The sequence below is a fragment of the Polistes dominula genome, unplaced genomic scaffold (assembly GCF_049000335.1).
Source record: "Polistes dominula isolate Pdom_NZ unplaced genomic scaffold, Pdom_raw_medaka contig_12, whole genome shotgun sequence".
Classification (NCBI taxonomy): Eukaryota; Metazoa; Arthropoda; class Insecta; order Hymenoptera; family Vespidae; genus Polistes; species Polistes dominula.
The window spans coordinates 4,812,365-4,839,539 of NW_028301116.1; the positions used below are offsets into that span (position 1 = coordinate 4,812,365).

The 27,175-nt window shown below is 30.5% G+C and overlaps 4 protein-coding genes across 11 annotated transcripts; 2 read left to right on the forward strand and 2 right to left on the reverse strand.

Annotated features, from left to right (window-relative positions):
* Window positions 1–693: 693 nt before the first annotated feature.
* On the forward strand, window positions 694–6,642 carry LOC107068676 (putative G protein-coupled receptor Mth-like 10). 3 transcript variants are annotated; one of them, XM_015325358.2, is made up of 7 exons: window positions 694–852; window positions 1,649–1,801; window positions 2,141–2,382; window positions 3,116–3,273; window positions 3,362–3,595; window positions 3,780–4,025; window positions 4,447–6,642. In XM_015325358.2, exons 2-7 carry the CDS (start codon window positions 1,676–1,678, stop codon window positions 4,911–4,913), a joined length of 1,473 nt encoding a protein of 490 aa, XP_015180844.2. In that variant the 5' UTR covers window positions 694–852; window positions 1,649–1,675; the 3' UTR covers window positions 4,914–6,642. The 3 variants fall into 3 exon arrangements, with proteins under 3 accessions (XP_015180844.2, XP_015180864.2, XP_089032912.1); XM_089176786.1 differs by lacking the exon at window positions 1,649–1,801 and adding an exon at window positions 1,898–1,964 and having other exon boundaries at window positions 707–852; XM_015325378.2 differs by lacking the exon at window positions 1,649–1,801 and having other exon boundaries at window positions 695–852.
* Window positions 6,413–13,076, forward strand: LOC107068003 (G protein-coupled receptor Mth2). 3 transcript variants are annotated; one of them, XM_089176785.1, is made up of 7 exons: window positions 6,413–6,552; window positions 7,147–7,859; window positions 8,340–8,584; window positions 9,544–9,710; window positions 9,824–10,057; window positions 10,326–10,595; window positions 10,670–13,076. In XM_089176785.1, exons 2-7 carry the CDS (start codon window positions 7,710–7,712, stop codon window positions 11,122–11,124), a joined length of 1,521 nt encoding a protein of 506 aa, XP_089032911.1. In that variant the 5' UTR covers window positions 6,413–6,552; window positions 7,147–7,709; the 3' UTR covers window positions 11,125–13,076. The 3 variants fall into 3 exon arrangements, with proteins under 3 accessions (XP_089032911.1, XP_015179486.2, XP_015179479.2); XM_015324000.2 differs by having other exon boundaries at window positions 6,416–6,552; window positions 7,265–7,859; XM_015323993.2 differs by lacking the exon at window positions 6,413–6,552 and having other exon boundaries at window positions 6,794–7,859.
* On the reverse strand, window positions 12,056–15,626 carry LOC107067989 (inositol polyphosphate 5-phosphatase K). Of its 2 annotated transcripts, XM_015323973.2 has the most exons (9): window positions 15,315–15,626; window positions 15,010–15,123; window positions 14,841–14,921; window positions 14,588–14,735; window positions 14,343–14,518; window positions 14,011–14,238; window positions 13,776–13,929; window positions 13,513–13,702; window positions 12,056–13,431 (listed from the first exon to the last, which is right to left on the reverse strand). In XM_015323973.2, exons 1-9 carry the CDS (start codon window positions 15,338–15,340, stop codon window positions 13,250–13,252), a joined length of 1,299 nt encoding a protein of 432 aa, XP_015179459.2. In that variant the 5' UTR covers window positions 15,341–15,626; the 3' UTR covers window positions 12,056–13,249. The 2 variants fall into 2 exon arrangements, with proteins under 2 accessions (XP_015179459.2, XP_015179467.2); XM_015323981.2 differs by lacking the exon at window positions 15,315–15,626 and having other exon boundaries at window positions 14,841–14,914.
* A 173-nt stretch (window positions 15,627–15,799) lies between these two features.
* Window positions 15,800–26,731, reverse strand: LOC107067973 (uncharacterized). Of its 3 annotated transcripts, none has more exons than XM_015323961.2 (8): window positions 26,420–26,731; window positions 22,721–23,011; window positions 21,313–21,822; window positions 20,150–20,383; window positions 19,421–19,581; window positions 18,902–19,302; window positions 18,512–18,592; window positions 15,800–16,697 (listed from the first exon to the last, which is right to left on the reverse strand). In XM_015323961.2, the coding sequence occupies exons 3-8, from the start codon at window positions 21,682–21,684 to the stop codon at window positions 16,555–16,557; spliced, it is 1,392 nt and encodes a 463-aa protein (XP_015179447.1). In that variant the 5' UTR covers window positions 21,685–21,822; window positions 22,721–23,011; window positions 26,420–26,731; the 3' UTR covers window positions 15,800–16,554. The 3 variants fall into 3 exon arrangements, with proteins under 3 accessions (XP_015179447.1, XP_089032913.1, XP_089032914.1); XM_089176787.1 differs by having other exon boundaries at window positions 22,465–23,011; XM_089176788.1 differs by lacking the exon at window positions 22,721–23,011.
* Between the last annotated feature and the right edge of the window lie 444 nt (window positions 26,732–27,175).

Consider the following 27,175-nt stretch of genomic DNA (forward strand, 5'->3'; position numbering starts at 1 on the left):
AAAACAGATTTAATTTTTAAATCTAAATAAACGTTTAAAATGCATGACGTGGGTGGAAAGAGCGCGTGACATTTTATGAAAACAATTTTTTCATTTGACGTCTTATTAATAATTTTAATAATTTTATGTACGTATATGTATGTACGTAAATTTTTAATACATACTTATACATACATAATATATTTTTATATAAAAATTAGATGAGTCAACTGGAAGCATTGAATATTTTTGATAAAATATATTTAAATATATATTTGATAAAAGAGAGAGATTGTTTTGATAAAAAGAAAGTTCACAGCAATTTCTTAATAAAATAAAATTAATTTTTAAAAGGATCTGATATCAAACTAAAATTGATGAAAATAAGAAAGAGATGATAAAAATTAAATTGTTTATAAATTTATCATGTGTGACAAATGTGCACATTTATACTATCACTTATAGTTTCGTGAAAAGAAATTTTTATAATTTTCCAAAATATTGACAAAATTATTAAGAAGAAAATTTGGACTTTAAAATTGTTATTTATGAAAAATTACAAAAAATTAGAAAAAATAAGAAAAGGAAAAAAAAATAAAGAAAAGATTATTCAGTGATATGCATCTTATACTTTGGATGATACATCTTCGTGGTATCTACTCTTATATGTTGATTATTATTCACGTCTTGAAACATGTGATCAGTTTCTTACCAACCGTGGATCTGTAAACTGCGTGTATCGTGTTGTTTGTTGAATTATCGTCATAAATTAACAAATAATTAATTATATATATATACAGCTAATTAAATATATGGTTTAATAAATTATAAAAAGTTGATTATGTTAAAAATCTTAAATGATCATTACAAAAAGTATTTACTTTTCAATTATTTCTTAAACATCATACTTAAATCATTAAAAAACTAATAATAAATCTTAACACATACGTGTTACATTCGTATTTTCAAATGACATATTAAATCTATAGATTACACGGTTTCATTGATCTTCCTGGTGTTGCATGAACAAAGTATATATGTGAACACATTTTCGAAAATATTAACAAATCATTTTTTTAATTCTTATTGTTAGAATATTTGAAGATTTCTTGTATTTTGTTTAATTCTTTTTGATAATTTGTTTTAATTAACATTTATCTACGAAGTTCGAATGTGTTTTATTATTATCGTATGGGAAATAGTATTAACGTATACCTGATTATTATTTTGCAAAATACTAGCGATTATTTTAATTATTACGATTATTATTATTATTATATGAAAGACTGTATTCAGTAAACGAGGAAAAAATATTGTGCTCGTCCGGAAACCGCAAATGCTGATAATCCTTGAGACATATCAGTGTGGTATACAAACGATGTCAAAAAATAAAACAAAAATAAGATAAAATATTATTTATTTAGTCAATATTTTTTCAATATATTTAATTAATATTTTATTCGATAAATTGTCGGTATAATTAATAAATACTGGGCCATTTGTACAAAATATTCACAATTTGTGGTATTAAGTTAGTGTAATTACCATTTATATTGCATCATAATATATTATAATTATAATACCGACCATTTATTTACAATACTGATCAAAAATACTGCAAAATATTAATCAAATAAAGTAAAATATTTAAAATGTTTTTTTTTACGAGTATCGAAGTATCAATTTGACGAGAAACATGTGTAGCATTACGTGTAACGTATCATCATTGCTGTCCTTTTTCATACTAACCATTAGTCTCGTTTTAATATCGAGAGTGATTATTGTCGAGAGTACAGTGCCCCTCATTCATTCTATTCCATTGGTATGTTAATTTAAATTATTAAAAAATTCAAATTCGATAATAAATAGGACACACAGAATATAAAAAAATAAGATATTCAGTATTTGAGTTTTGCAGAGAATCGAATCGAGTTCGAATTCCTTTAGCGAACTTGATTGACCTTGAATGAAATTTTAATTAAAAGGTTGTTATCGATTTACATTTATATTCATAAAACAACATTATTACCTTATGAAATTTAAATTTATTTCCCAAAGTAATTTCTCTTTTTTTTTTTTAACAAGCCAATAAATTTATTTTAACAAGTAAATAAAATTCATTAATACATTTTAATTATTGTTATTTATTTTCTTAACACAGAAAAATGTCACGAATATACCAGAAGAATACAAGGATCTACCAGTAGTAGCACAATGTTGTCCAATGAATCAAATTCTATTTCGAGATGAAAAAACGGGTACAAAGATATGTATTTCTTTGATCTCATCCGATCAAACGTTCTCCCCATATTTTCATAAATCTAATTCATCTGGTTTATGGAGTACAAGGGAAAAACAAGACAGTTTTGTCGCAATTGTTGGTTATCCTTGTCATTATGACAGGTAATTTATGAATTTACAATAAGTGTACGATAATAATAATAATAAGAATAATAATATATTTTTTGAACAATAAAATAACTTCAACAAATTTGCACAATCATTTCCTCCGATTTGTATGATAATATCAATGATCAACAAATAATCCGATAAGTGTTGGTTATAAAATAAAAAATGAATATTTACGATAAGCATAATAAATGTACTCTTATTTATCTCAATTGTCATCTTATTATTCATGGACAAAAAAATGTGAATAAATAATGAATGAAATTTATTAAAAGACAAATGTTCATCTTAAACGTCAGCTTTCGTGTATCAGCTGATAGGATGTTTAGTTCTGTCTTTCTTTCTTACTTTGTTATTTTTAACAGAATATTTTTTTCTTTTTTAATATCATTTGAAAAAGAGAGAATTTATTTGACAGCTTATCGATAATTGGTCAAACAAATTATCACACGGAATATCATCAAAATTCATTTTAACCTTTAGCAAAACCTTATCGATGTACTTACACGCTCAATTGATGTACTAAATCCTATCGATGTATCAATATGTACCTACATAATCTACCATCTATTAAAAAAACAAACTTTTATATCAAAAATATATATATTTACAATTGGTATCATAATTTATGATAGACTAGACGCTCTTCTTATTTTATTTTTTAAACCTAACTTTCAACCGATTACAAATTACGTTTATACTTTTATTTATATATTTCTTGTTACAGTTTTGAATTATATCCAATAAACAATTCTTATTATCTTTTATTTAATGGCTCGATATATTATCCTTCGTATAAACCTTCAATGCTCATGCCTGGTAAAGATTATTGTATGGAATACGTTCCTGAATTAGGATTACGAATTAGAGTATGTTTTCCAGAAGGTATAATAACATTATTTCTAAACATAATTAAAAATTAAATTTACTTTCAAAATACTCAAATACACTTCATTTTGTTTTATAATTTCAGATGTTCAAGTAATGAAAGCCAGTCCAGAGAAATTGTTTAGCATCCTCGGACTTTTAACATCCACAATACTTCTAATCTTCACTATAATTATTTATTTAATAATACCAAAATTAAGAAACATATATGGACGCGTAATTTGCCATTATTGTGGATGTCTTGCAATAGCGTTTATTATTTTAACTATATTGCAACTTGATGGTGTATATTGGAATCGTTACACGTGCATGATTATAAGTGAGTTTAGAAACATAATCAATTTTAAATTAGATCAAGTATCATTTTTAACAACGTTTGAAGCAATTAACTACATACGAAACTCGTTGCTCTATTTTTCCTATTCTGGAGTAATGTCATTTCCTATTACGTAGAAATATATTACCTTATTAATAATTAATTAATAATTCATTGATTTTTACAGGTTACATTATCCAATTCTTCTTCCTTGCCTCGCATACTTGGTTGAACGTTTTATGTATAGTTACGAACAATTTAATACGAAATTATGTTAATCATGCATCGATTTTACTACAAACAAATAAAGCACTCTTCTTTTATTATTCCTTGTGTGCTTGGGGCTCTTCAAGTATCCTTATCATTACAGACATATGTCTTAATCTCAGACCAATGAAATTTACTACTGAAAGTGACAGCTGTTGGATTGATTGTAAGTTGACAAATATATTATTAAATTTTTAATTACCGATCCATATTGAAGTCATAACAAAAGTGTTAAATATTAGGTCTACTGGACAATTTGTTCACATTTCAAACATAGAAAAATATAATTTTTATAATTAAAACTAACAAACTTTTCGGTACTTCTAATATAATTCATATCAATGTGTTATTATCTTCATGAATGTTACTATATGTAAGAACAAGTGATTAGATTTTATTTATTATTAATTTTCATTTCTTATAAAATTTACGTAAATTCTATTTAGAACTATTTTTGTGAGAGAAAATTTTTCAAAAGTTAATTTTATTTTCTTATATTTTATTTATTTTTATTTACCATGAAGAGATTAACCTATTAATATACGATAAATAAATAATTTATATATGTAATTATAATAAAATTTTAGCTGACATCAAGTCGACGTCGTTCTACTTCTTCCCAGTGTTAATATTCTTAATAAACAATTTAATTGTTTTTATCTTAACTGGGATAACAATAAGACGATTCAAAAATGATCTCAAAATCCAACTGTTGACCAGAAATCAAGAATGCGATCAAAGGAATCAAAAGATGCTAAGTGTTTTAAATATAAGCCTAATTGTACCCATAGTATTATTTTTCTTTTTGGCATTAACTTGGGCCTTACAATTTATCACTTGGGATAATGGTATTAATTCATTCGATTGGTATCCTTTGAATTTAGTTAATGCAGTTCATGGTTTTTTTGCATTCGTCATTTTCGTACTTCGTAGGCCAATACGAGGTTTAATTTGGGATAGGATACAAAATCTTTGTAATAGTCAAAGACAAACACCTAGACTAACAAATATTTATAATCAATTTATTTTACACCCTTTAAGAATTGAAAATTAAGATTCACATTACCTCTGGTCGAATGATTTATATACCAGGGCATATAAAACCTTTTCCAATTTTTAAGATCCCTTTTATACCAACCAATATTTTTGCGATCTTAAATACAGATTCTTTAGTATCTTTTTTTTTATTATCATAAACTCACGAACGTACTATACATGTAATGTTGCCAAACTGGTTTTGAATTCACTTTCAGCCATTGTATATACCAAGAATTTGGTAGTTACTCGACCCCATACAGGGTTGTAGGATAAAAATATTTTAATAAAATTAAGACCTTCAGCTTATAGATATTCAATATTTTCGATTGGTAGTATAAATAATACGAAAATAATATATGTGTATATATGTAATATATGTGTATATGAGTAATAATTATATGTGAAGATTATTTAATATTATGTAACTAATTATTATACACATGTATAATTTTCACTGAAATTTTCGATAATGAAGTTAATAGAGCAAAGATTAGATTTTTAACGAAAGATCTCAAATTTGTGATCAAGATATTTGATTGGCTCCTATTATTTATTTGTATTTGTATTTGTATTTGTATGAACAAAAATTACAGAATTAAATCTGTAAAAATACATTTCTATGATGATTAAGATATTTACTTATTTTTAATAAAATATATTTTATAAAGCACAGCTATAATTTAAATATTATAAGACCCTCGAAATATCGGCGCGTTTGCCATGGGCAAAAAGGGTAATTATCTTGAGACCATCATCAACTGATGGGCCCGAATGTCAAACAATGTTATTTAGTTTTATTTTTAGTAAAATGATATCTACAATTATTATTATTATTTATCTTTTATGTATGAGTAAGAGCCAATGACTTGGGGATTCCCATCAACAGGGAGCCGAAATATCAAACCAGTAATTTTATTTTATTTTGAATAAAATGATATCTATAATTATTTTCTTATGAGTAAGCGTTAGAATTATTTCTGAAGAAAAATTCAACGTTACACGTAATATCCTTAAAATTAAAATCCTTAATTACCATTAATATATATTAACCTAATTTAATAATTTGTTTCTCCTTATTAACGTTAACAAAAATAAAATCTTATATTTGAATTTGAATGAATGAAAAATATCCAAGTGTAAAAAATAGAATAAACAGTATTATTATATATTAAGCAATACGCGATTCATACTTATTTCTTTTTAATTCATTATAATATAGTTTGCATAATTGCATAAATCTTCAAATGAAAAATAAACGATTATAATGATCGAAAGGGGGAAAGAATAATAGAAGATCAGTAAATTCAAAATTACGACGGCTAACTTAGTATTGTATCATCTTAAGTATGTGGATCTGTATAAGTGTTTGTATGTGTATGTGTTGAGTAGGTTTCCTTACGTATACGTAGAAACGATCTCGGACACCAATCGATAAAACCTTGAGAGTCTTGAGGAGTCTGGCCAGTGCCTTCCCAGACGTGGATCCGTAAACTACGTGAAATCAAAGTATTTGACGTGTTTCAGTGCGTCATCGTGTTAATTCAATTTTAATATATAACCATACGTATTTAATTACTCCATATTTGAAACAATTAAGTTATTTGCATATTGAATGCGAATGAAAGAAAACAATTCGTATCAGGAAAAGAACAAGAGTACTTATTTAAAATCCTATAAATGCATAATACCGTTCTTTAATTTTTTTTTTCCAAGATCGTTGAAGTTTATCAGAAACATTCCAAAAATCGTTTGAAAATGACTCATGAATTTACTAGAGCAGCAACACGTGTTTTTAATTCAAACGTTTTATTTTCATTTCTTCGATCAATAGAATTCCTCCTTCAATCTTCCTACTCTTTCGATCTTTTCATCTGCAACTTGTGAAAGTAAATATTTTTCTTAGAAAATAGAGAAAGTTGAGTCAATTTCAAAAAAAAAAAAAAAGAAAAGAAAAAAACCTACGTGTTTCCCCATAAATTAAATCATTCTCAATGAACTGAGTTTGTATTTTTGGATAAAAGTATTGGTCAGATTTCTGGGTTAAGGAACAAACTATTATTATTATTATTCGTTCCTTTCATTTCTCACGAATTCAAATTCCTGGAATTCTTGGGAAAGATTACCCACTCCAAATCTGAAGAAAGATGAAGTCATTAATTTGTATTTTATGAACGTACTTTCCAATCATCAATTGAATCAAACGAATAATCGCGTTCGAATGTGTTTGAATTTATTCATTAACATCCAAGACTTGTGAACAAGTGTGTGTGTCTGTACGTATGTGTGTGCATTCGGGTGTAGGCGTGGATGTGTTAAATTATTATTATTATTATTATTTAACGAAACGTGTATATAAAAAAAATGAAGGAGGATACTTGATGGACAAGTAACTTGTCAGCTGAAGTGTTAATAATTAGTAGTCAAGTATAAAATTCAATGAAATAAAATTTGTGCACGTTCATTCGAATATCCAGTAACTCGTTTGAAAAGCAAACATTACTTCTAATCACGTTTAAAAAATATATTTAAACCTTGACAAAGATACTAAGAATAAGTGAAATAACTTGAAGAATAAACAAAAGATTTAACTACGTACGTTGAGTGAAAAAAACACAGAAAAAAAATAATAAATATTTTTCAAGGAAAAAACAATAGGTATGCCAATCATTCGCAGACGACAAATGGTTTTAACTTTTCAATGTACGAAATACGAAACTTGTAAAATTTCTTGAAATATTTCTCATAAAAAGTGACAAACAAATTTGATCATTAGTGTTTATTTAATTGAAAGAAAATCAAATTAAAAATTAAAATGTATCGAAGTAATTGTTTAGTGAAGACAAATTTATGGAGAATCATGGATAATTCATGTTCATTAGTACCTTTTGTTTTAAAATTTCTTTTAATGTCAAGACTGATTATCGCCGAGGGTACAATACCCATCATTTATTCTATTCCACTGGTATGTTCATTTTATTTATTCATTTATTTATTAACGGGAAGTGGCACCCTTTCATACATACGTAAGTTGAATAAACAGTATTCAGGGATAGATAATAGAAAACAAAAAATTATAAAGATAAAATAAAAACTACAAATTTTGTATTTCATTAGAAAAATGTTAATTCAATGTTATAACGCATTATGTTTGTTATAAAGTTAAGGTTTCTATAGAATCGTATCGAATTCGATTTTTTTTCTTATTTTCATACAATACAGTTCTCACACGTATGTATGCATAAGCGTGACATAACCCGGAATGAAATATTTATAACGGTATCGTTATCGATTTACATTTATTCTCTCGTAGAAACACTTAATGCATTTATTTTTAATCAATTTTCCACGAAGTAACTTTCGTTGAAAATAACCTCTCGAACAAAATGTAATTTTAAATAATAATTCTAATTTATTATTTCTTCTTTTCTTTTTTCATTTGCAGGAAAATGCCACGTCAATTTCGGAAGAGTACAGAACTTTGCCATTGGTGGCAAAATGTTGTCCGGTTAATGAAATATTAATTCGTGACGAAGAACAGAGTTCAAAATGCGTTTCATCGCACAATTATTCGTACGAGTCCATATTCTCGCCACTTTTTTGTGATTTCAATTCATCCGGTATTTTGATACCTGGGGATGAACATGACCATTTTGTTGCAATCATTGGAGAACCTTGTCAATATGACAGGTAATTGATATTTCTGTTCATCATCTTTACGATAAAAATGAAAAATTAGGTGTAGCAATTATTCCGGTAGCTTTTTAAAACAAATTTTATATTTATTTAATATAATAATCATATATATTTGTTATTATTCGAAATAGTCTTCATTACTTTTCAATAACTTTGGTTCATCTTTAAGACAATTGTCGAATTTCTTGATAAATAAAAAGAATACCGATTTTGATAAAATAAATTTAATATCATAGCAACGAATTAATTTCTACACCTAATAGATTTTTTTATAGTAAATAAATTCACATAATCATTTGATTATAGTTGCGCGTATCGAACGCGTATCAATGACCAACGACAAATCGTTTGATAAGCGTTCAAATCGAAACGCAAGATGACTGTATTCGATAAACCTGACGGACGTGTTTATCTCATCTTATTTTCTTGATACAAGTGTGAAAATAAAGAAAAAAATAAAAGAAATAGAAATAGATAGATAAAACGGGAAATATATCCTCGACAGTGAACGCGACATTGTACAACGCATACATTTTTCCACAAAGAATATTATTTACCTAACGTAATGAAAAAAAAGAAAATTGAGAAAAAAAAATTATTATTTCCTCGACTTATCATAACTCAACCGGATCGAGTATCATCTATTATTTATCATCATCGTAATCAATTTCAAAGCTAACAATAAGACTTTATCGTTATACTTCTTACGTAAAATTTATATACGTAGGCCCTATTTTTGTCTTTTTTCATTGGAATGTTCCAAGATCATCTTTACTCGATCGATAAAACAATCTCTGACTAAATATATTCGACATTGTATCGCAGATACGAACGGAAAAGTCATTCGTATTGGTTATTGATTTTAACGAGATACATATATCATACACGTTTTAAATGATGTTAACTTATTTTTAAAATACAAAATAATTTTTTTTTCTCTTTTTTTTTTGCAGGTACTTATTATCCCCAGAAAACAATGTGGAAGATAAACATTACCTTTTACTCAATGGTACTATTTTTTTACCTGATTCTCTTCCTCGAATGCTCACGCCTGGGGTCGATTATTGTATGGAAGTAACACCAACGTTGGGTCTGATAACAGTAGTCTGTTCTCGGAACGGTAAATATAACGTACAAGTACTAAACTGAAAAAAAAAAATTAAAAAGAAATTACATTGTAAAAATAATCTAAGGAGAAAACTCACATAAAAATTTGATTATTTTCATTTTTAGAAGATAAAATATTGATGGCGGACACTCGAATTATTTTTTATGCCTGTGGACTTTTAATATCCGTACCATTTTTAATACTCACCATAATAGCTTATTCAATAACGCCTAAATTAAGAGACATTTATGGAAAAATACTTTGTCATTATTGCGGATGTTTGGTATTAGCTTTTACTGGTTTAGCAATTACGCAACTTGGTGGTGTACATTGGGAAGGTCATACGTGTATAGGAATAGGTAAGTTTTTAAATAACAAAAAAAGAAGAAAGAAAACTAATTAAAATTCTATCAATAATTCACAAGAATTCATTATGATAATTCATTCGATTAGACTTTGATTCTATTAATTGAATTCATTATAAATTAATTGATCTACTTTACAGATAAACGTTTGAAACTAAATACTTTCATTTAAGATTAATGTGTTATTACCTTATACTATCTTATTTATAATTAATATGATGAAACGATCGATGTTTGATTTTATTATTTTTTTTTTCTATAGCCTTCGTTATCCAATTCTCGTTCGTGGCCTCTTATTTCTGGTTGAACGTGATGTGCATCGAGACATGGTTATTGATACGAAATCACGTTCATCATGCAGCATACAAAAAAATCAAACCTAATGTACTGTTCTTTTATTACTCGATATGGGCTTGGGGTTCCGCTGGTATTCTTATTCTATTATCTATAGTACTGGATCTGAACCCAACGATACCTATGATATACGTAAAACCTAACTTCAATAGCGATAGTGAAAACTGTTGGTTTAAATGTAAGTTGCCATCAAATTATTTAAAATACAATAATTCATACACGATGTTTAAAAAATATTGTTTATAATTTTAGCGGATACCCAATCGATGCCATACTTTTACGTGCCAATGGTGATGCTCTTATTAGTTAATTTAACATTTTTTATTCTAACTGGAATAACGATAAGAAAGTATCAAAAGGATCTTGCAATTAGACGATTAGCAAGAAATCAAGAATCTGATCGACAAGATCAAAGGATGTTTCGTAGTTTGAAAAGAACATTTATAGTTTGCATAGTATTATTTTCTTTAATGAGTTTAACTTTGACTATGGAATTGATATCCTGGTGGACTGGTGGTAATCCGTTCGATTGGTCAGTTTATGATTTGATAAATGCTCTGCAAGGTCTTCTTGTATTTGGTCTTTTTGTATTACGTAGACCAGCTCGAGATTTGATCTGGTACAGGATACAAAAACTACGTGGTATTGATGCGGTCGAACCGCAAACTGACACCGCTGCTTTTAGTCTTCTTACTGTTATCAATTAAAATTAGAATTAGTTAATAATTAATTTATGAGAGATTATTTGGTATTACATAATTGGTAACTCTAGGTTTGTATCTAGTGCGTCTATATGTGAGCGCGTGTGTGTGTATGTGCATGTGTATATATTGTGCAAGTTTTATATTAAAACGATTAAACATAATATTTTATTGACGTCAAATTCAATTCGACAACGAACTGATAGAACAAAAATTAGAATTAATTGAATTATTTAATGAATTTTAATTGATTATATATTATTATTATTATATATATATATATTTAAAAAGAGAGAGAGAGGAATGTTTATAACTTAATTGTTAATGTATATTTTTTTATCTGTGCTAAGATCATATAATAATTATTAAATTGTATAGAAAAACATTAAAGTAAATATTAAAGAAATTATGCAACAACTTTATAATAAGATGTTTTCTCAACATCTTTATAAATGATATTGGTATATAACTGACAATGAATTTTAAGTATGCGTGTCTACATCAGTTATCTAATCATTAGAAGTTGTATGTCATTAATTCTAACTTTATTTAATTCATCGTTAAAATATCTCTTTTTTTCCATCATAAAATGATATTTCAAATGATCAAATTATAAACGGACCTTGAAGAAATCCTGTAAATTTCATCGTCCTGTTATTACTACCATTATTTTATTAAACTATATTATACCCTAAAAAATTGTTCGGTCTTTGTTATTATTTATTTATATTGTATAACTTTATCTAGCCCATTATTTAAATATTATCGATCTATATATGAGTCATCCATGAAAAATCCCTGTATGACTTACCAACCGACCCATATAAGGGTTGTATACCATGCAACGATAAATATAATAAAAATATTTATTTGAATTAAGAATATTTAATATTTGTACATAATGACTGAGGTTTAATTTAACAATGAAATGCAATGATAAAAAATATTATTACATTTTATTTTCATCATCATATATGTATATATATAAACATATATCATAGTATATATTTATTATTTCGTATTCATATACACGATTTATTGTTTTGTATATATACCCAAACTCGTATATAAATTTTAAAATTGTAAGTCATTATATATTGACTTACATATCCAGTCAACAAGCTCCGTTATTTAATAACGAACAATTTAAAAAATTTGTTCTCAGAAGAGTGCACGCGTGCATGTATTAATTAAAAACATTTCTTACATTTAGATAAAATGCTTTAGTGCACTCTAATAAGCTTTCCAAGATACACATAAGGTAATTAAGCGCGAGTGCATCCGAGCAATAAACTCAGAAGCATTAACCAGGTACCAAAAATAACATTTAAATATTTTCAACTAAATTCTCTACATATATATTAATAAAATGTATATATATTTATTTATATACTTTACGAAGATCAGATGTTAATAAAAGTAATTTGATAAAATATTTATTTTGTTGATAAGAAAAAATTCACATCTAATAATACAATACGTACAAAATATTCTCCAAGAATTCAACTCCTGATCTTCGTACTCTATAGCTATAGAATTTTATGTTAAGTTTTCCCATTAAACCTCAATACGAATGCTATACACGTTATATTTCTTTGTTCGATGGAATTATCACAATAATAGGAAATAAGTATTTAATCGATCCTTTATGATCGGAGGCTTTGAAAAGCGACATTTAAATTATACAGCATATATTAACCTCTATTTTGCGTGTCTTATTTTCTAATAGAAAATAATCATTCTTTTTGTAATAAAATTTCAAATGAGATCAGATCAATTTTTATGTCATTTAGAAACTATTCAACCTGTGCTATAGGTTTCCGTCGTATACGTATATATAATTAATTAATAAATTTACATTTTGTAAACGAATGTTTATAAATCATTTGCCATGGCAAGATTTCTAATATAATTGTCATTGTATTAAAAAAAGAAGAAAACATATATAATTCTTTTTGGTCAATTATTCTTCTTAGGCCTATCTATTAAAATTAATTACCCAAACCAAACTATCTTACCAATCAATATCGTCATATACACCAATAAAAATCCATTTTCGTTGATATTTCCAGACTATTTACTATTTCATAAAAATAATTTAACTAATTTTTCTGGTCTTTGACAGATTCGATCAAAGTGGTCTACGATGACCTGGAAATGGTGGGCTCATACCAAGAATTCCTTTCAAATCACCACGTTGCGCAACGTAAATTAAACGATACATTCCAGGAATTCTAAGGGCCGATTCGTTAAAAAATATTCTTTCCGTTAACGGTTCAGAAGGCCTTATTTCTGAAGTTTCTCCTGTTCTACCTAATGATAATTATAATATTTATTAGACAATAGACAATAAATTTCAATACAATAAATAAAATAAATTATATTTCTTTTTACCTCGTCCAACGTATTCATAAACGATGTAATCGTCTAAACTAGAAAATTGATTATGAAAAAGACCAATCCAATCACCACTGACTGGTCTTACATCACCGATCAATCTATACGATACTGAATTTTCTTCATCTATAAACCAAGCGGTAACTGGCTGGAATTCAACACCGTTATCTTCCACATGTGGCCTGATCTAAATAAAATAAATTCAAATTTTACATGTAGAAAACAAGAAATATATGTAGAAAAGAAAATAATTTCATTACCGTGATATTAAATTCACCGGTTACAGGTTTGTGATCGGATTGAATTAAATTAGGGTGACTTTTGTAATTAAGTTGTACTGCACTTAATGTAACATCATCATATACATTTGCATTAACTTTATACAAAATTCTATCCGTCCAAGATGGTCTACGCCTGTAAGAAAAAATTTGTAATAAAAATTATAAAGACAATTTATATAATCAGCGTGTGAATTATATTTGAATCATAGTATACTTGAGATCATAATCTTGGGAAGCAAATTCAAATTTGTACGTAGGAGGAAATTCTATATCATTTTCATGAAGTTCAGCAAATGCATCACCATTTCTCATCACCATCTTTAATTGGTCCCTTTCTAAAAGTAAATTTAATTGATTCTTTTTAACTAACAAATCAATATCAACTGCAGTTAAATCTTCTCCATGAAGTCTAAAATTTAAATCTCCAATCCAAAATACATAGCTAAAAAAGAATTAAAGCAATTGTTCATAAACTTAATCTACATAAAAATCAATCTACGTATATATCCATGTTATAAATATATATATATATATATGTATACAAACTCATGAAATAAAATATTTGATGTGTCAGGTGCAGTAAAAGCATGTTCTCTAAGAATAGTATTATAATCCGATATTCTATCTGCTAATAGATGATCGTGGGGTGTAAGATGTGTATTTACAACACAAATACTAACACCGTACAAATTAAATCGTATGCTTACGGCACCCTTGTTACCCTAAAAAACATATATTTTTATATATAATAAATATTTGTATAAATAAAATTTTTAATATCAATCTCTTACCCACATTCCACCAAACCCTGTTCTTGTATATTGCGCTTCGACCAATCTTAAATGGGTTATATGTTTTCTTAAACAGAAAAAATTTAGAACGAGCCCCTGTAACCGTTGAGAACGGATTTTCACATAATCGTAATCTTTTAATACATCTCTGTAATTATTAGCGTTAAAATATAGAATTTGTATCGCTTTATAATATATTTAATTGTCACAATATTAAGGACAAATGATTAAAATATTTGTTGTGTAAACTTGCCTAAACGATTTGGTCCATGGATCCTCTTGAAACAAAGTATCTAATAACATATTCTGTGGTTGTGCCTTTACCTCCTGTAGTCTATCGCAAAATATAATCAATTCTCTTACTGACATACTTTAGTATTTTTTTATACACATTTTTCTATCGGTTAAAATACTAAACATACCCAATAAAAAATATATCCGGCAAGGGATTTAATATTCCATGCTTAATATTTAAAAGTTGATGGAGAGCTTGTTCCGGAAACTTGGTAGCCACATTCCACGTAACAAAGTAAATCCTTAACAATAAAAGAAAATAAATCAACGCATAAGAATTAGATATAATAATTTCATTACAACATTGATTTTAATTGCGACATTAATATTTTCAGTAATTGTTACCAGACTATTATTTTAAATGTATATATATATATATATGTGTATATGTTTATAAATGCATAAAATTAATTAATTAAAAAACCAAACTTACCTTAAATGCTCTAATTGTGCTGCCATTTCGTTTACCGTTAGATAAAGTGTAGAAAAATTCCAAGTATCTCAGTAACACTGATACTGATTTCTAAATGTAAGGTTAGGATAATGCATATCGTAAAAAAATTGCTCTTATGAGTGTGCATTAATTAAAGGCAATCAAGATATACATAATTTGCAAAAAACTTGTAAATATTGCTATATGCAGAGAGGAGTGGTTATTTTATAACACCATATCCTTCACGATTGTTGACATTTCTAAAGAAGCAGCCTGGAGAAACCTTTCCCCGCCTAACTCAAACCACGTGATGTGACAGCAACCTGTCGTTGGTGATGCCTTTGCATGACCCTATTTTAAATTATTTAACTACGATCTATACTCTTGCTTTCTTTTTATTTCATTATTTATTCGCGGTATTAACTTTATCGATTATTTTTCTTATTATATTCTTATATCACAATTATTATATCTATACATGTATATATTTGTACAGTTTTTAGTTTATTTATTTGTATGTAAAAAAAAGTTCCTTAAAAAGCAACGTCATTCTCTCTCTGTTATTTATAAATGGCGAATAGAGTCAATTACGAATTATTCTTTCTATCTATAAAGAAAATTCACAAATTCAATGACCCAATTATAATTATTCTTGCTTTAAATAATTAATTAAAATGATTACTCTTAATAATACAAAATTCGTGGTTACTTTAATGACAAATTATTGTATTAAAAATATTGTATTATATAAAAATGAAAGATGTTTATTCGCACGCATAACATTCTCGACGTACTCTTATCAATGTTAATTCTTTGTTTCTTATAAAAAAAATAAAAAGTTGACACAATAAAAAAACGTGTCAAATATTAAAAAATGCAACGTAAGTATTTACAATTGGAGCGATTAATTCGATCCATGTTTTTAAACTAATGCGAAATAATTCTAAAAGGCGTCGATTTTTTTCATTAAATTTAACGCATTAAATGCCACAAAGCGTTTTTTTTTTTTTCATTAAAATGAGACCACGTAGATCATCTGTGATTAACGTTATTATACTGTTTTATATTTAATCTTAAAATGTGGCTTCTGCGGGGAAAAACTCGTAAAATTTACGTGGCAGTCAATGCGTTTAATCAAACATTGTTTGGATTTAAGTTCGTTTGGGTCGATTAAAATCGATAGTTCAAGGAAACGGAAAGGAATGGAGAGGAGGAGGAGAGGAAAGGAGGGAGAGAGGGATCAATACATCATCCCCGGATGTGTTGCTCTCTGGAAAAATACGTTTGGATTTGCTGATAAAGTTGTGTAGAGATTTCCAGCATCCTCCGGCCTCAAATACATGCCGGATGGTAAAACAAACGTCTCCATCGGCCCATGAACCTCTGAAAACGAGCAAGAGAAAACATTTTAAGTAGTACGAGAATTCTCTTATACACACACGTGTAGCATACTTTTACTTTAGAAATCATCAAACGATCAACAACTTCGAAAACATTGTTTAAAATAAAAATAATGTAACTCGCTTGGATCACAAGTCTACGTAAATCAATTTAAATATAAAATAGACTAAATGAAATAACAGCATAAACATCGATCATTCTAATAGACAAAAATTCGATTGGATATAACAATAATAAAAAATTTTAAATGTAATATTTCATTGTAAAAAAAAAAAAGATTTCAACCAACATAAAAGACCAAAGCGCAATTTATTAATGCGGTTTTATCGGTGTCTGACATCGATAATAGTGTTCTACTTATGCGGCTGACCATAAATGTCATTTCATACTTCTCCAATAACACGCGTGATAGTATAATAAATATTCTACATTTATCATTACGTATTGAGATACTCCGAATCAAAAAGAAGAAAAATAAAAAGAAAAAAGTCACTTGTATTAAAAGAGGGCCCTGAAGTATCGTTATTAAGGAATACGAATAATGTGTGGGTTTTTAATCATAGTTCTGTCTCGTCAAAAGATCCATTATTTTCTTCCCATCTCACCCCCGATTCTTTCGCTTCGCCGAGCGCAAACAAAAAAAAAAGATAAAGAAAAGAAATAAAAAGTAAAATGAACAAAAAAAAACTAGAAAAGAAAGAAAAAAAAATCGTAAATATAAAAAAAGTTTGAAGAGTAGGTGCGAGAAGTTTGACTCGTTTAAGTGGATGGTCAAGGGGCTAGTGACCTTTAGCTCGTAATTTCTAGTATATTCCACGCCTTGCTCGTAATAATGAACATTACGGTAAAGAGACATATCGCACGTTATGTAGGCATCGCGTTTTGCACTTCACGCTTTCAGCGCAAATACTTAGAACGCTGACGTTATTGACTAATCGACGAATAACGTCAATCTTTTTATTTCTTTTTTTATTCTTTTTCTTTCCAAATGAATTTAAATAAATATAAATATGTATACGTTTATAAACATCAGCATTCTTATATGTTAGTTAACTTTTTTTTTTCATTTTGTTCGAATAAGATCATTATCAAGTGAAATTAAAAGGAAAAAATAAGTGTATCTGTATGTATGTATGTGTGTGTGCATTTGTATGTGAAAACTAACATTCCTTTTTTTAAGAGGGAAAGCTTTTAAGTAACTTGCAAGCGGTTCGACGACGACGACGACGAGGATGTCGTTCGTCTGATCTAACGGTACCCTTTTTCCTCTCTTCTTCCTTTAAACGCCGAAGAAGTGCTTGACCCTTGTCTTGGGACTTTCTCTCTCTCTCTCTCTCTCTCTCTTTATCTTTATCTTTATTTTTCTCTTTTTCTTTCTCCCACATATCTTTCTCTTTCTCTCTAGCTAACACGTATGATTTTTCTTCCCTTTCGTTTGGTACTTACGAGTTGAAGGTCGCGAGAAGTCAAGAGCGTAAACGAGGAACCAATTACGTTGAAGGAAAAATGCATGGCAAGAAGAAGAAGAAGACGAAGAAGAAGAATAAGAAGAAAAAGAAGAGACGACATGTCGCTGCTAGAAGAGAGCGACTTTATTGCACGTACTTTAACGTTGCAAATTTATCATGAGATTTTCCTACAGAAGATAAATACCAAGAATGTCTACGTCTCGGTATTGGATAAATAAATGATTTATCAAAATAATCATAAGGAAGAGAGTTAAGAGAAATTAACAATTTAATTTTAGGTAATTTTAAATCGAAGTTGCAGAGTCGAGAATAATATCGATGACTTACCATCAGAATATATTGGTGGACTTCCCCCATGTCTACAAGCACTGCAACCAGGTATTCCTGATGAGACCAACGCAACGCGATCTGTAATATTGTAAAAACGTGTGAAAATAATTATCTTTCTTTTATTTGATTTTTCGAATCGATTGCATCCTTTTTTTAAAATCTTAAATATTAATTATAATAATTTCTTTATTTTCTACTTGGGTTATACGATATAAAATGACCGGACGTAAAGTTTAGAATATCGTAACCGAAAAGAAACTCGTGGTATAATTGTGAAAGAAACGTATTTACCTAACAACGCAACTTACACGTGAGTGCGAAACGACAAATGAAATTTACAAATGAGGTTTCAGGTGAAATCATTGAAATTCGTTCATTCTAACGTACCAGCGCTGTGATAGTGCATCTTCCTTTTCAAGGACGTTTCGGCAGGTTTGAAATGAAAAAAGGAAGGGGAGTAGCCGCTTCCAGGTAGAGAGCTGAGTGCGTCATCGCGATCTCGAATGACGGTTGTGGGTCCTTCTCGACCAAGGGCAGCCAATTGCCGACCCTTCGGCAGAAACATCGTTAAAAATACGAGAAAAGAAGTAGTCAGGAGACCATAGGCCAGCCATGCCTCCTTATCGCTCTCGGAGGACGCTACTGTTGAACCAATCGCGCTTGATATCCAAATGGGCAATGATAAACCAACGGCAAGTCCGATGAAAGCAGCTTCTCTATTATTATCACGAACACCACGTGCACGAACGGCCAAACAGGCGACCGCTACTAACAGTATCCCTGGATATCTAAAGCAAAAAAAAGAAAAAAATGGAACAAAATGAAACGATCAAATTTATACAAAATATTATGGATTTTTATACCATGTCACATCTTTAATACAAAAGTTACATTTCAAAAGTTTACCCGAGTGAAGCCACTGTCTGTCCGAGAGGAGTTTTGCAACCCAATGCAACCGGACCACTCTGATCAACGTTTTGAACTTGGATAACTGCAGGTGGTTCCCCGTAAAACCATTGGCCAACGATGGCTACTTGTACCAGTACTGCAAATACCAGTACTAATGCCTGCGATAAAATAAAAAAAAATATATTATTCAAATATATATATATATATATATATAAATAAATATTATTTCCAATCTGTCAATGTTAGTTACGTACACGTTGCTTTCGCGCGAATAGTCGCGTACCATTGGCATTCTGATTGCTCGGCGCAGACCGAACGTGAAAAATTCCGAGTATTCACGGTCTAAGTCGTCCCACGAGTTTCTATACACTAACCCACTATTGTATATACGTGTGTTGCCTATACACAACTACAAGTAAGCTTTTCATTCATATCGAACACTCGCGTGATAGCTTTACCGCAGATCGAGAAACAAGACCGGATCTCTTTGAAATTTTTAGATATAACAACATTCCTTGAAATCGCGAAAATAATCTTTTTCAATAATAATATTCAAATTGATGTTAAGTTAAAAATATATATATATATATATATATATATATATATATATATATATAAAGGCAAAAAGCAACAAAGAAAATGTAATTATGCAAATGGCACTGCATTATTCGAATTTAGTGAAAAATCTTCGCGCGATGCGTGTACTTAATTATAGTTCGTACTAACTTGATAAGGTGCTGGCAAATAGACCCCGCTATTCAAGGAAAGAAGGAAGACACATTTGACGAGGAGGGCCGCAAATACGAGGGCCGCTGGTAAACCGACTAGTCTGAAGGCTGCACAAGATAAAGGATTTTGACTGAGAGAAGCTGCAGCCGAAAGTCCGGCCAAAAGAAAGAGACCAAGTAACAAAGCTTGGCCTAGGAACAAGTGTCGTCTGTTTGGAGCTGCTGCTCTTGCCTGAAATTAAATATTTTCATGAGAAAGAAAAAGAAAAAGAAAGATAAAGTTCCTGTCGATTAAATCCGTCGTAATTATGTTCGTTTTATCATCAATCTTAATATGGTGTTCGAAGCATTATGCGTGATTCCGAGTAAGGTAAAATAACGAATATGAAACGAGTAGGCGCCGTCTTGCTCTAGATTGTATACAGAGGAAGAATACACCATAATCGTAAACAAATTAAATCGGATCGCTTTCTCAATGAACGCGTATATTAATTTCTCTAATTATAATGCAGTTAAGATTTAAACAAATATTTTATGTATAATTATATGTATAAACAAATATAAATATGTAAATACGGTACATGCATACAAATAGATTACTGCTCGTTCCGATCGAACAAGTAGCCGTAAAAGTTTCGAGAGTAATCGATAACTTCCTCAAACGACAAGAACGGTAACGAGATAGTAATGGTATGATAATAATAGAGCGTATACGTCTGAGGAGCAATGTGTGATAGGGAAAGAAACTCGTTTTACTATCACGGCCTTTCCCGACTCGTTTGCTCGTGGCCCAATGGAGCGTGGCAATACGCAACCTAGACGACGAGACATATCGAATATAGAAACGTTCGATAAACTAGGCCTAGGTCTCGGCGAAATTCTCTTTATCGGGTCCGAATTATCGGAGCTTGTCGAAGAATTCTATCGAAAATAATATATATTACGAAAACTGTTTAAGATCAATGAAAAATCTCGGTCAAACGAATCTTATTTCTCAAGAACTCGATGTTCTTTCGTCTATATCCGAAAACAATTGAAAAGTATTTAAATACCAGTAATTTCGTAGATTAGAAAAATAAAAGAAAAAATAATTATTTATAAGTAGGATGAGAGAATATTAAAAAGTATTCATTAGTGTTAAAGTTTAGAGCATTGACCAACCTTGAGGAGTACGAAAACCTCGAAACCAGCCATGAGTAGCATCGCTGCGGCACTTAGGGCTGCAAGGGGAAGAGCCCAAGGTCGTTGTCTGAGAAGGAAACGCGAGCTTGGCGGTCTACTGGATTCGGTTTCGCGTTCCTGGCCCTTCCTAGTAGGCATCCTGAAGACGGAGATGGTTCTGTTAGGTGCCGGTACGCTGATAACGCTGGCCACGCTCGCCAAACCATTTCTATCGGCTGTATCTTCCGACGGTACTAGGAAGAATTCTGTTGATAATTCGTAATCCTTCGAAGACGAAGGACTTCGAATGGCTTCAACAGAACCTAACAAGCTCGCCGTGGCACACGAAAAAAATATTGGACTTAGCCTCATGTCGAGACAACTCTCCTTGTGTCCTCTCGTCACCGCTTCGTGTATCTTCTCCTACGCAATCGCATCCTTACGTATAAGGGATCGTCTTGTTTTCTTTTTTCTCTCTCTGCCTTCGTAAGATTTTCTCTTTCCCGATCTCTGAAAATAGCGAACCAACTGACATTCTGTTGTTTGTAGTTTTTTTTTAATTTTTTTTTTTTCATTTATTCAAACGTTTATCTTGTCTGTCACGATGACGATGATGATGATGATAATGATGATAATAAATGATGATTTTCACAAAGAACGTTTTCTTTAACAGACACGTAAATGAATAGCACATGATTCTTAACGCCGATGAATAAACCAATGAAATTAACGCTCGACATGCTTGTTACCTGAAGACTTAAATCTCCTATAATTTATGAGCCAGGGTACGAATAATATAATAAGGAGTTTCACGCTAATACTTATACGCACGCTATCGCGCCAAGGATGGATGCGTTGCAATAACCCGGTCACGATGATAAAACGACAGGAAGAGATCATGGGTTCTAAAAACGATTCCCTAAGACTTATCAACGGGCCGTAAAAAATACCTACATACGCGGGAAAGGAACGTTGTTGATAATCGTCGAACAAGTCTGAACGTAAGTAGAGTGAAGCGAGATCAAGGAAATAAATAAAGTTTAAAGGAAAAGTTGGAAGAAAGTGCGTGCAGATATCACGAAAGGTTTTTTTTCTTTTTTTTCGAATAAGATTAACTAGAATGTGATATTATTTTGGAAATGATGTATTAACCTCTTTCTCTCTCTCTCTCTCTCTCTATCTTTTCTTTCTTCTTCTTCTCTCTCTCAGAAAATTCTCGTCATCTTTGGTAAAGAACCTGAAGAAACGATCACGTGCATCCTCCCATCTTTGTCACTCATGTGTCATCTTCCCGCGCTTTTTTATTAATAAAAATAAAAGAAAGATTCGAAGAAAATAATATTATTACAATTATCGATCGATTTGGAAGAAATTTTAATTGATATTTATAGATCGAATAGAAAAATACCGATCAAATATGGCGAGCATGGAGGAGCTCGAGGTGCACGTTGCGAGAAGCACGTTCCTACTAAACCGCGAAGAACTCTCGAGGGCGAAACTGGAAGCGTACTAGAGTTCCGTCCTGCGGAGGTGAAGCCTATCCGTTACAGAGGAACCAGGGAGATGGTGATGACGATGGGGCATAGTGATGGTGGTGGTGATGGTGATGATGGAGGTGGTGCTGCTGATGGTGGTGGTGGTAGTAGTAACGCTGGTGTGGTGATGGTTTTGCCACGGACCAGGAACGGATACTATCAATCTGAAAAGAAATCACAAAGGTAAAATTAGAAACAGACATTACAACAAACTTCTAATTTTTTTTTCTTCTTTTTTTTTTTTACATTAGGTAACTTCGATAAAAATTTGTCAGACCAATTTGATTGACTCGATGTGTTACTACTTTTTTTTTTATGTTTTTTAAGTATAATTATCTATCTTTCGAAGAACTTAAATTTATGTAATATTCGTATGCCGTTAAGATTAGAAAAAATCGTTCATCATTTGTAGAATTTCTATAAAAAGGTGATAAACACGTGGTATATACTTTCACTGAAAGTACACGTTTGTCTCGTATCAGTTGCGTCCCTGTAAAGAAAAGAGAGAATGCAGTATGGGGAATAAAGGAACGTAGGAGAAAGAGAGTTGCAGTTGGATAAAGAGAGCGAGAGGAGTTGGTCCTCCGATGTCGAGGACCGGACTCTCAACGATGCATTTACATATCGGACATGTAATAACCTCGAAAAAGTATTAACAATGAATGCCCGAGGTTCGTCTCGGTTTGAACTAAGAAACGAACGAACGTACGTACGTACGAATGAAGAAAAAGATAGAAGAAGGAGTAGGAGGAAAAGAAAATGACGGAGGACGATCGAACGTTGCGTTTAACGAACTCTGTAACTTCGAACGACAGTATCGACGAACAGTCAAAATTCCATCGCAAAAAGTTGACAGGGGGAAGGGACGTCTTATTAGAAACGCCCTTTCTCATAATTGTGTCTCATATGTGAGAGATACAAAAAAGAACAGATAAAATACAAAATGAGATATCAGAATATTTTCAAAAGTAATTTCAACTTTGAAATTTTTACTCGCCCTCAACTTTTTTTTCTAGTAGAACATGAAAAGGTATTCGTTCTTCACGAATCATTTCTCGTTACTGTTACTAGGCTTCTTTTTTTTATTAGCAAATAAAACACTCTACATACGATATACTTGATAAGAAAAATTAAAAAAAAGATAAAACGTAGAACCAAGAACAGCGTGTGTGTCTTTGGAGGGTTCTCTTTGAGGTCAAATCACGAGGATACACGTACGCATAGCGGTACGTTTCCTTTCGTTCTCGTAAGTAACTTCTGTGTATGTATGCTACAGTTGATATATGTGTGGCGCATTCACGTCATAGATCGACGATCTTACTCGTAAATAAGTACTACGTAAGGAGACACATTCGGTAGCTCTGCCGATCGAACCCTGCACTCGGAGTTCGACGAACCCTTTGTCTCGAAAACCGGACAAACCGTTTGCACATCGGTGCGGGTCTCGACTTCATGATACCATGAGATACAGGCTGTTTCAAAGCTTCAAAATTGCATAGATATATTATTTTCATTTAATTTAATTACAAGATTGGTTTCATCCTGACGATCATAGAGCTGCAGGTTTTTTTTTTACAAATGTTCTTGAAATATGTTTCTTTTTGTTTTAAAATAATATTTAAAATGAAATCTCTATACGATACACATTGTAGATTCATAAATTTGATTGAGAATTACTTATGCAATCTGACTGTGAGATAACATCGATGACGATGAAAATGTTTCAAGGAATTATCCAACATTCAAAAACGATCCCTTCGAGAACGAATTATACAATAAGTTTGAAGAGCAATGCGAAGCCACACCCGGTCACTTTCTCCACCAAAGCCAAAGTCATTCTTGTACCGTATAGTACCGTGCTTAATGACGCAAGCTACCCACGCGATCTAATGTAAGGTACGGTAAATCGTTTCCCTTTCACGTTCTAAGTAAAAAGGATAGAATTTAGTTGCAAGCTTTTCAACCTTTCAGATAACATAAATTTAATTCTAGAAATTCTGGATTTCAATGAACACCCACCCACCCACTTTCATTCATTCTCGTGTCTAATTGAGAAGATATTGAAACAAACTAACTGTAATTTATGATTTAAGAAAATAAAAACTAATTTGTTTGTACAAAAAAATAGTTTACAAAATGATTAAATATTTAAGAATAACAAATCAAAATATTTGAGATAGCATAAGAAATTGTTGGATAATTCGAGTTTGTTTTCCTTTAGAATACTTCGACGCAAAGTTATTCCATCTTTCTCTCTCACACGTGAAATTCCTCAGAGCGGGTACGCAAAGCCGAAAAGTTCGCGGTTGTACACCAAATCTCCGAGTTGCGCCATGTTATTGGGGACCAGTGAGCTCGATGCACGAGAAAGAAAGAGAGAAAAGCATTCGCTTGTAACCGGTTTCGACGAACTAAAGCTAAATAAAGTCATGTATGTACCAGGATGAACGGAGAATATCGTCGTACCAATAATTCTCATCTCGAAGAACAATGATAGATTTAGAAATCAAACTTAAATTCAACTAACTATTCTACGAGCTTTTTCAAAGAGAATTACTTTGTCGATACATGGAGAAAACAACTACCATTACTTTACTTTACTTTTTTATTTTACTAATGTAAAATTAAATACGTCAAAATAACAAAAAAAAATGAAATTTTCAAACAAATTGTAACCAAAAATCTATACGCCTAAATTTTAGATAAAAAGAAAAAACAAATGGAGTTTATTGACTAGTATTATTTCATTATTACTGAGAAAACTTAGTTACTAAGATTTTGTTTCAAAAAAATATTTTTATTACTATATTCGTATTGAATTGAAATACGACAAAATAATGGAAATATAAAACATGTAGGAATGAATGAATGAATGAAGTTTTTAAGACGCGTTAAGATAAAAATCTGTAAGCCTAAATTCGAGATAAATAAAAAAAAGGATCCAACCAACCAAAAAAAAAAAAAGGAACCACGTATATATTATGTTTATTCTCGAAACTTAACTCCTTTTGTCTTTTTGCTTCATCGAGCGCGATACGTTGATAAGTCGACCCTTCTACGACGATTCATTTGAATATAAATCCGGTTGTCTGCACTCGGCGTAAGGTACATGTGCGTAAAGGGCGAAGGGAGAAAGAAGAGTTGAAAGAAGATAGGAACTATCCCTGTAGAGAAAAAGAGAGAGAGAAAGACAGAAAAATAGAAGAAGACTAACGTATACACGTATGAAAGAGAAAAAGATAAAAATAGATATATTTCTTTTTTTCTTTTCTTGTTTATTGTAACCACAAACTGCGGTGGTCGCTCATGCAGGATGATATTTTTTCTTATCCTTATTTCAAGGGTTCGTCCTCTCGCAAAAATCCTTGATTTCTTTTTCTACTTTTGTTCTCTCGAGAAGATTTAACCGAAATTCAAAACCTAAACAAATACTTGTACGATGACAGGATGTATTTTTCTGTTTAAAAAAATCGTATAAAAACATTGTTGATACAAAAAAAAAAGTAACGTGAGTTATTATAGTGATTATTTAAAAAAAAAAAAAAAAACGAACAGAGAAAAGAAAACCTTACAAAAGTATAAGAACTCTTCCATGAAACGTTATCTTCGTTGGCAAGTTTAGTCCTTTTGGTTAAAAATTAAAGGGCGAAGGTTTAACCACGAAAGATCGAGGAGAAGGGTCGTCTTCCCTCCTATCTTCTAGCAGCGAAGGCGTAGACACGAGGTACTCTGAAACGTTTATGTTCGTACACGACGTTATATAGAAGGAAAAAGAGAGAGAAAATATACATGAAGGCCCCTCCATGTTTCCACGTACGATTCGCATAAGCGTATAAACCACTTCGCGCACGTCCACGTGTACTCACGATGGAGTAACGATATTTATTATATGTCGGGTATGAGTTATGGGCAGTTAACTTCGCGTTCGTGACGGGCCCTCCTTCCCACCCCCCACCCCCCTATCGTGTGTAGTATGCACCCAAGGACCCATGCACATCTTCCATGCACTTACGAATAGTGAAAAGAATACCTTTTCTTATACTTATGGTTCCCTATTTCTTCTAACTCATTTTCTAATAAAATACAGAAGCTTATTTCAAGAAAATGTTGTTCTTTTTCTTTTTTTTGTTCCCTCCGAAAGGATTTATTTTATTACCGATTATATCATTCAAATACAATTGAATGAATTTCTACAGAAGAAAGGTATATGTTGTATTTTAGAAAATTTGTAAGAAATGGTATACAAATGGTTCATTACTCATTATAGTGATTAAACAAGTTACTGATGTAATATACACTTTTACTTATACTTGTCAACAAATGACGAA